The sequence below is a fragment of the Cyprinodon variegatus genome, unplaced genomic scaffold (genome assembly GCF_000732505.1).
Source record: "Cyprinodon variegatus isolate N-32 unplaced genomic scaffold, C_variegatus-1.0 Scaffold1512, whole genome shotgun sequence".
Lineage (NCBI taxonomy): Eukaryota > Metazoa > Chordata > Actinopteri > Cyprinodontiformes > Cyprinodontidae > Cyprinodon > Cyprinodon variegatus.
The window spans coordinates 63,077-73,098 of NW_015151965.1; the positions used below are offsets into that span (position 1 = coordinate 63,077).

The following is a 10,022-nucleotide window of genomic DNA, read 5'->3' on the forward strand; positions in this document are numbered from 1 at the left end:
GCTGCCGCCCGGCTGCCGCAGTCAGGAGGACGCGCGTGGAAGTCATGGCGGAGCGACAGCCACCAGCGAAAGAGAAACTGCCCTTACTGCCTCTTACATTTGCTCTTTTTACATCCCTGCCTCTAGCTGCTTGGAGGTGACTGTTATCGCTCTTAACAGTTCACACTCCATGCCGCGCACGCTGCTTGGACGCTTTTGGTCGCATGCGGTAGCCGTGCAGATGCTGTGAGAGGGGTGGAGCTTGGAGGTGGGGCATGAGTGAAGCAGAGAGGGTGGGGGAGTGGCGTGAAACCTGTTTTTCTTCAAATTTTCAGTCGAAGTCTGCTCTCTTCTCAATGTAACAGACTGCAGCTTTAATCTCCCCTAAATATTAAGGAAACTTTATAATTACTACAGAATCCTGTTTTCTTTTGAAATTCTGTAAACAGCAGCAGGTACAATAAGCAGGATTTAAACAAATTTTTTAAACTTCATGTTTCAGAGTGAGCACAGAGCAGGAGGATGTCCAACTTTACCCTGTGGAGATAGCCACAGTGGAAGAGTCCTTCAAGTAAGTTTCCATTCGTTCCAGCCCTACTTTATCGTGTTAATAGTAGAGGTGAGTATTGGCATGAGTGTTGCGATTCGATACATGGCACGATACTTGGGTCACGATACGATATTATCATGATATTGCAGTATCACTATATATTGCCATATTTTCCCCAGCTATCAAAATCAAATGATGAGATAAAACAGCAAGTGCTGTATATTTTCATCAGAAAATATCGATTAGGTATTATTATCCATGTTGTTTGGGGTTTTCTTCCACTGTGACTGCCTCAAATACAGTTTTGGTGCTGCATGCACAGTTAAATCAATGTTTTATGTAACCTTTTTTTTTTTGAAAATCGATACTAAGAAGTGAAAGATCGATATTATATTGGGTAGCCGAATATCACGATATATAGCCAAAACAATTATTTCCCACACCCCTAGTTAATAGACATCGGTCTGAATAAAGTTACATTTTAGATATTTCGAAAAAACTGTCTCTATTTTCACCAGCTAGGCGCTGGTAATGTAAATGTTTTTAGAATATTCTGTATTTCTTTACAAGGCTGAAACTTTGTATTATAAATGTAGTTTAACACTTTAAACAATTAAAAGGTTTATTTTATTGTGATGTGATAATAAACATGAATGAACATGTATATTTAATGTAAGTTTGTACAAGGAAAAATTATTTAATTAATTAGAACAACTTGCATATTTTTTACTTGCCTTGCAAGCAAGATGAATTGTCTGTACTGAATGTACCTCCTTTTTGCAAACACTTTCTACAAGAGCCTTCCTAGATTGATACGAGTAGTTCAATTTGAATTCTACAGGTTATCCATCTGTTTTTTTTGTTGTTAATTTTTTAAGTCCCCAGTATCTACTGAAAACAGATGCATTGCCCTCCCGTTAGCTATTTTTTAAACTACATAGCAGGAGTTATAACCCATATGAAAATCCAGTCTGTCCTTTTCTCATTTGGGATTTTTTTCTCTTGATCTAATAAGTAAGTATTCACTTGCATGTGTAATACTTTCAGCAACAGAATGTAAGACTCTTAATTCTTGTAATTCTACTCTTTTAAACAAAGCATGGTTTTAAAATAGACGTCTTCGGTTGTGCTGTTCTTCTTTCCATTTGACAAAAAACGTAAAGCAGTAAAAAGCATCAAAAAATAATTTCACCTCATCTCCATTTTGTTCTCACTAATTATTTTTTTTTGTGCCTAAAAGATTGGTTGCACCGTATGGAAAATAAGTTTTTGAACACCCTGCTATGTTCCTTCATCCTGCTAGTTCTCCCATTTAGAAATCCTGGAGCAGTCTGAAATTATCATCGTAGGTGCATGTCCACTTTGAGAGGCATAATCTAAAACAATTATTTTTTTTAATCCAGAAATAACAATGTATGATATTTTAACTATTTATTTGAATGATATCAATACATATCTGAACAGCTGAGAAAACCAATGTTAATATTTGGTACAGTAGCCTTTATTTGCAATTATAGAGGTCAAACGTTTCCTGTAGTTTTTCACCAGGTTTGCGCCCATAGCAGGAGGGATTTTGGCCCAGTCCTGAACACAGATCTTCTCTAGATCAGTCTGGTTTCTGGGCTGTCAATAAGAAACACAGAGTCTGATCTCCCTTTAAAGATTCTCTATGGGGTTAAGTCTGGAGAGTTGCTAGGCCATGCTTCCTGATATGCTTCTTACAGAACCACTCATTGGTTATCCAGGCTGTGTGCTTCGGGTCATTATTATGTTGGAATAACCAACCTTGACCCATCTTCAATGCTCTAGTCTAACTGAAGGAAGTCTTGCAAGAGGGAGATTGACAGTCATGTTTACAGTAGCATCTTCCATTTTCTACTGATGGTTCCAATGGTGGACCTTTTTTCACCAAGCTGCTTAGCAATTTCCCCGTAGACCTTTCCAGCCTTGTGCAGGTGTACAATTTTGTCTCTAGTCTGTTTGGACAGCTCTTTGGCCTTGGTCATGTTAGAGTCTTACTGATTGTATAGGGTGAACAGGTGTCTTTATGCTGCTAACGACCTCAGACAGGTGCATCTAGTTTAGGATAATAAGTGAAGTGGAGGTGAACATTTTGAAGGCAGACTAACATGTCTTTGAGTGTCAGAATTCTAGCTGATAGACAGGTGCTCAAATAATTATTTGCAGTCTCATCAGAGGAAACTTGGCCTTATCCAAACTGTGATAGAATTCAGAGAGGGAGAGAAGCTGATGTTGACTCTTCAGAGAATTATCAAATTATATTTCAATTAGTTCTAACTGTAGACTCTCTTCCACTTCCTCTGCATCCACCAGGAAGGGGGTGGAGAACAGCTTGATTTGTTTTTCAATGAGAGAAAAATATTGGAAACGCTGGTTGAATTTCAACACGAGAGATGCAGTCACATACACATATTTCTCCTTTGGTGATTTCAGACAGCGCAGTGAATGATGCAGCATCTATGCCTTTTGGTTGTGTCTCAAACAGCCAGAGCTTTATGCAGAAGGCTTTTATGTGCACATACAGGTGTACAGGCACATTCTATGTTCTTGTGTAGTGCATTCAGATGATGCATAAGATCAAGTAAAGATGCCAAGCCTGTCCGGGTCACTTAGCTCATGAGGCGGTTGGCCCTTCTCTTTTTAAAACTGGTTGATTTCAGATCTCAGCAAATAAAACTGCTGCAGCTCAGAGCCGCAGCTGAGTCAGTGCACATGAGAATGGTAGAGTACATCCCCCTATTCAGCTTCAACATCAGATAGGAAATCTGAAATTCTTTGTGGTACAGTGCTCTACCTCAAATTATTTTGACAGTTTTTATAACAGTATTCAAACATCGCCCAGCTGGATAGTCTGGGCATACAGTGCTTCTTGGTGGATTATATAGTACATCCTAGCAGTCCACTCTCTTTTACACTGGCGCACACCAACAATGCCATACCTTTGCGCTCACCCATCATGGCCGGAGCTTCATCTGTTGTTACCCGCCAGAGCTGGTCCCACTTAAGCCCCATCTTCTCAACTGCCACCGACACTGGTTCAAAATGATAATGTCAAGCTGCTCCTCCGTGCAGCAAGAGTTATCATCTATTTCCCGCAAAAAAATTAACAGCTGTGCATTGTCTGTGTTGCGTGTGCTCTCATCACAAGCTATTGGGTACAAATCTAAATCACAAGCGTTGTCTCTCAGCTCAAGTTTCAAGTTAGCTGATAAGTCATCGATTCTCTGCACTACTGTATTTCTGGAGAACCTCACATTGTTAAAATCCGACACTTTTCTGGGCACATTACTTCTGTTACTTTTAACACAATTTACCCTGAATTACTCATGAGAAACTTCAGAAGACTCAGGTAGAGGCATCAACAATCACCTTGATCAGAGACTACCTGATAAAAAGACCACAGTTTTTTAGCCTGAAGGGTCAACTGTCTAATCAAGTAGACAGCAGCACAGGAGCACCACAGGGGACGGTGCTCTCTCCTTTCCTTTTACTCTATACATGTCTGACCTACAGTGCCAGACACAGCCCTATCATCTGCAGAAATACTCAGATAACTCTGCAGTCATTGGTTGCATCAAAAATGGTCAAGAAGCCGAGTACAGAGGGCTGGAGAACTGTTTTGTGGCATGTTGTAGAAACAGTCATGTGATCATGAATGTCAACAAAACAAGGGAGATAATTGTAGATTTCAGAAGAAACAAGAACAAGTTCAAAACTATTAAGACTGGAGACACAAACGGGAAGCCGCCAACAAGAAGGGACGGAGCAGATTGTACTTCCTAAGGAAGCTTAGGTCCTTCAGTGTTTGCAGCAAGATGCTGCCTACCTCCTACCTCTGTTGTGGAGAGTGAGATCTCTTCTGCGACCATCTGCTGGGGTAACGGTTTTAGAGGTAATGATTTAAAAAAAAGCTCAACAAGCTAATAAAGAAGGACACCTCTGTTCAAAGAACTCCTCTAGAACCTCTGGAGATTATTTCAAGAATAAGAATTCCTCAAAAAGTGAAGAATATTATGTACAACAGTGACCATACTTCTCAGAAAATTTTTAAACAACTGAGTATCTTCAGTATGAGACTTTCCCAGATCTGGAGCAAGACAGACCGATACAGAAGATCCTTCCTGCCAGTGGCTATCAACACCTACAACACCTCCTTAAAAAAAAAACTAAAGAATTGCTGCAACATTTTATTTTCCTTTGCGATTGATCAAATATTTTGTAATTTAATTTAATTGAATTTTTTGATTTTGTAAATATGTTCTTAGATCTTAATATTTCTTGTCTTGTCTCCTTTGTTTCTTTTTAGCGGACAGGACGTAGATGAGGGCAGCTCAACACCAAAGGTACAGTTTGTTAAATTAATATCAATCGATTTCAAGTATCCTGATCAATTCTTTCTTGCACATGCCTAGCTAGCAGCTTGTATTGTCAATTGTGTTACTTTCTATTGATAGTACCTAAATAACTTGAGACAGAACACAGTGGATATAAAATGTATTTATTACATAAAAGCAGCTGGCTTAGAGCTGTTTGTTTTTATTTGATGAAAATAATTTCTTATTTTCTGTATGTTTTTCAACATACTTTCAAATTCCTTCGTGATGATGATAATTCACTTCGTTTTATCGGAAATTAAGCCCTTCTGTCAAAGCTAAATATGTTTTTGTGAGGAAAAAAAAAGTTTGGTGTTTAGAAATATCCTCTATGCTCAGTTCTGCATTCTACAATTCTTATTGAGTTGCTGCCAGGCTATTTCTTTAAAAACTGCCTTGTCTTTTTACAAGGAAATTGCAGTATGCAAATATTTAGAGTTAAGTCTTAAACCTTTTAGGAATCAAGAGCACCTATTCCCTAAATGCTTTATGCGTCCTGTAGCAGCACATGGAAGAGGAAGGCTATGAATTCCAGAAGAAGAGGCAGATGATTCTAGAGAAGGCCAAGTATGAGGCCCGGCTTGCATGCCAGGAGTATGGTTGGCATATGAAGGTAACGGTAGCAGCAGACCTCTAGATGTAGGCTCTGTCCAGCCCATCAGAGTCAACTGTCTTCAGTTGAGCTTCCTTAGTAATTTGACTGTTGTGTTTTTGTTTTTGCTGTTTATTTTTTAACTGGCTTAGCTCCCTTATATGTGTCACATTTCATCTGGCAGCCTATTGCACATGTGAGCATTTTGGTTATTTACATAACACAAATGCGATGCATGCCATCTTGCCCAGTTGCAGAAGTGTTGTTGAACTTCACAGACTTTTAACCCCACCCATCAGCACAGCTGTAAGCTCCTGGAAATTATTTTCCAAAGGTCAATTTTCTCTCAAGACATTGTCTGCAGTCTCAAATACATATGATTTTTTCTATCAAAAAGAAAATTCCAATACATTTATTTTACTCTCATAATGATTTACCCCTTTCAGATCGCTTTTTTCTTGAATAAAAAAAAAAATATACAAAAGTAGCTAGATACCCTTTCACGTGTGCTGTATGACCTGCTGAAGAAGCCTATTTAAAGCAACATTTATGCACCTACTTAAAAAAACACACTGCCTACAAGTGGCAGGGCAGAGAAATAACACCCGTATAAGACTTGTGATTAGTGAAAACAATTCCTGTAAACACTTCTCCCAATAATTTAAACATTGCTTTATCACTGGTTTATCACAAAGTTACTTTAGACTGGTTTCTTCTGATAATTACTGAAGATAAAGCTATGGCTATAAATGTCTACGTGCTGCAAACAGTTATGTTTGCCTGTTCGAGAGTTAAAATACTAAAGGTAGGATGAGAAGAGCTGTGTAAGGAGTTATGCAGTTGCCTTTAACTTCAATTTTTGAAGTTCTGTTGATAAAGCTTCATGGCAGAAGTTTGTGTTTCTGTGCTTTTTGTTTGAGACATTTTTGAGTCTATGTAACTTGCTCGAACATCTCAGAAAATATTACCTGTCTGTTCTATAAATGTTCTAAGGATTGACTTTTCATAGCTATGCTTCCTTTCTGTTGTTGCAGCGGGAAGACAGATCTCCAGGCATGGGACCTCCTTCACTATCCAGTCCGCCTTTTGGGCTGAAGCCCCGCTCAGGTACTTTGATTGATCTTACAGAAAAAAATATGCTTAGTATTCTCAGGTTCTTGTTTTTAGAATAACTGAAGCACTGGAAATGTGTTGGACTCCATCTGTTTATTGGGTACACATAATCACAATGAAGTTAATAATTTGATGGTTAGCATGAGGCAGAACAAATCTGCTTTTATATTTATTTCAGATCTGTAGTTCTGATTTCTCTGCTTAATCTCTATGATAAGGATGGATTTGTTCTGTTTGCCAGCTGACTAACCGCTAATAAAGCTAACATGATGCTAACAACATGTCAGGGTGATCAGTGAAATGCCACTAATGATTTTTTTTTTTATTGTGTGTGTGCTCTTTGTGTTGTCATTTTTGTGTTTTTCCCTCTTCTGGGTTTCCTGCATTCCTTTGATGTTAAACTCACAAAATTACTTAATCCTTCCTGCCTGTGTCACTAAATTAATAATTGTGCCATTGATTTCGACCAACTTTCTCCCAAACTTATTGCCTGACCTTGGTGACATTGTTTCTGGGGGTTTTTTTTGTTTTGTTTTTTTTTGTGGAATGAACTTGCTGTTCTTGTCCTTTGCACCCCTCCCACCTTCCTGAAATTCGTACGAACCTGGCATCCCTTCCATTTGATCACCTCCCACCTTCTGGTTGTAGCCCCACCCTCACTCACATGCTCACCTCCTCCTTCCTCTCTAGACCACTCCCTCCTCTCACAGGCATCACACGTACATCATAGACATGGCGATGGAGGCATGCACAGCCTGGGTGAGACACATTTTTTCTGTTTACTGGTCAATTCACACACATCTGTCCAGGAGAGTCAACTATGCTGTACTTCTTCGATTGTTTTTCTCCTCGAGGCAGTAAAAATCCAAACATGTACTTGTTTGGATAAAAAAAGATTGCTATCTTAAATTCAAAAGGCCTGGGCAATGCATCAAGATATTTAGAGAAGGATATAATGAGAGTATATCTTTATATAAGATGCCCTATTTTGTCTTACAGTTATGCTTTGATACTGGGCCTATTCAAATGTGGCTGTGTGACATTTGGGGCAAAGATTTGACTCAGGGGTTAATTTTCTTAAAGTCGTAGGGAAATCATTCTGGCTTAAATGTATAATGTAAATGTATAAAAAATGTACTCTATCAGATGATATTGTCCAAAAACTCTGTCTTAAAATCTCGGGGGGTTTTTCGTTATCTTCTGCGAGGCCAGTTTAGTTATACGTCAGCCTGAACACCTAAAAAATATCAGGGGTAATCTGTCAATCAATTTTTTTGGTCATAGCATCTGGATTCATATTTTGCAGCTAATATATGCAATGGTTGAAATAAGAATAATTTATTCTTTGTTGCTTTACTATTGAGTTACAGCCCGGTGTTCATGGGGATGGACGTCTGTGTCTTCGGCAGGCGTAGAGCTAACATAATTGGCAGTGTTGCAAGGGCTCAAACATGTATGGCTTTAAGCCATCTACCACAAAAGAAGCTTCTCCTCCCTGGCTTCCTCTTCCAAAACATCTTTGTCCCCGCTTTCCTCCTTCTAAATAAAAAATGTATGACGGAGGAGACTCATTCACGACCTCCGACACAAAACTCTCCTCCTCTTGCCTGTTTCAGCTGTCCATTGCGTTCCTTAAAGGTTCATTGCTAAGTCACCAATTTAGTGCTACTTGGTACCAATGTAATTTCCCATTGGGAACCTACTAGCACTAAGTTGCTAATTAGTTAGCAACAATGCTTCAGAGAAACCAGCCACAATCAAACTTGCTTGCGAACTTCTGCCACAACAATCCGGTCCTTTTGATAAACAACCAATCAAATAAATTTTATTCACTCGTGTAAAGTCGTGCACCACTCGGGAGAATTTCGAACTGCAAAGGTTGGAACGGTCATTTCCCTAAGACTTTAATTACGAAAATTATAATCATCTGTGTATATTTCAGTTATAAAACAGTGTGGATCAAACCCACACTGTTTACATTTTATCACTGCTGCACTTTAACAAATCGAAATATCATTACAGGTGTACAAAATTATTATTATAATTTTTTTTGTATACACAAAGTGCACACAGAAAGTTGTCCAAGTCTAATTATCATGTATCAGTATTTGGGTAAAATGTCCACTATCCTGCTACATTTGAAAATAAAAGATTGATGAGCTGCTTTGGCTTACCATGCTCTGTCCTCCTGAAGGTTTTGCCCTGACAACTCGCAACCATGATGAGGCTAGGAGATTTTACAGTTTTTTGATGTCCCTTTTTTTCTTGGATTTATCTTTACCATTAATATCTGACTAGCTTTTATAGATAAGAAAATATAGCCATTGCTAACAGCTGTTAAAATCTATACCTCAAAGATTTTTCCCCAATATTTACTTATTTATTTAAAAAGATTTACTTAAATCATGATCACTGATTGACTTCCAAAATGTCTACAGATGATCATAAACAACCTTTTTGGATTTGTGAGTCATGAATAGTGGTATCAGCGCCCCTCTACTTGGTAGAATTCCAGATACAGTGGGTACGGAAAGTTTTCAAACCCCTTCAAATTTTTCTCTTTGTTTCATTGCAGCCATTTTATAATCAAAAAACAGAAATATCAAAAGTTCACAAGTATTCAGACCCTTTGCTGTGACACATATTTAATTCCCATACTGTTCATTTTTGGCTGCAATTAAACAAAGAGTGACAAATTTAAAGGGGTCTGAATACTTTCCTTGTCTACTGTATTTTAAACACTAAAGTTTGATTATGGGCATCCTATGATCAGTGAAACTGAATTTTGTTTCACCTTTTGTTTGTCCCCAGCTACATGCCTGCTTCCACTCATGCCTTAAGTGTGGGTTTCTGTTTGGGGGTGTTTATGAAGCAGCCTCTGATCAAAGTAGCGCTCTACCACGTCTTCTTTCATCTTTAGCTGTTCGTGTTTTGTGGTAGTTCCTGACTACAGATGACATTTGGACTAAGTTAAGCCTGCCGTGTCTATTTTCAGGGAAAATAGCATGTTTTGGGAACCAGCTACCCCTTGTAGGGCCCGATGCCTGGACCTTTAGGACGTTAAGGACTAAGTTGTGATTTGAGGTTATGTTGGATTAGGTATGAACCTGTAATGGTTAGGGCAAGGGTCACAGTTAGGCTTCAGAAATGAATGGAAGTCAATGAAAAGGCCCAGCAAAGATAGTGAGACCTGTTTGGGTTTGTTTTAGTACTCATGTGATTGTACATATGCTGAGCTGAGATGCGACCCACAAAATAATGACGGCGAGTTTGTGGAAATTATTTATGTTGTTTTCATTTTATGGTTGAAAATAAAATAAGAAGCAAACAGATGAAAGTGAAAGCCCTTTGGGAAACTCCTCCAACTCCCATTGTCATTGTGACACAGCACACA

The 10,022-nt window shown here is 38.6% G+C and overlaps 1 protein-coding gene across 1 annotated transcript in view; it reads left to right on the forward strand.

Annotated features, from left to right (window-relative positions):
* LOC107103713 (leucine-rich repeat and calponin homology domain-containing protein 1-like) overlaps window positions 1–10,022 on the forward strand; it is an 84,171-nt gene that overhangs the window by 51,104 nt on the left and 23,045 nt on the right. Inside the window, exons 13-16 of the mRNA XM_015403517.1 lie at window positions 482–550; window positions 4,857–4,893; window positions 6,550–6,622; window positions 7,277–7,387. Of these exons, the coding sequence (XP_015259003.1) occupies window positions 482–550; window positions 4,857–4,893; window positions 6,550–6,622; window positions 7,277–7,387 (290 nt within the window). The remainder of the gene's footprint in view (window positions 1–481; window positions 551–4,856; window positions 4,894–6,549; window positions 6,623–7,276; window positions 7,388–10,022) is intronic.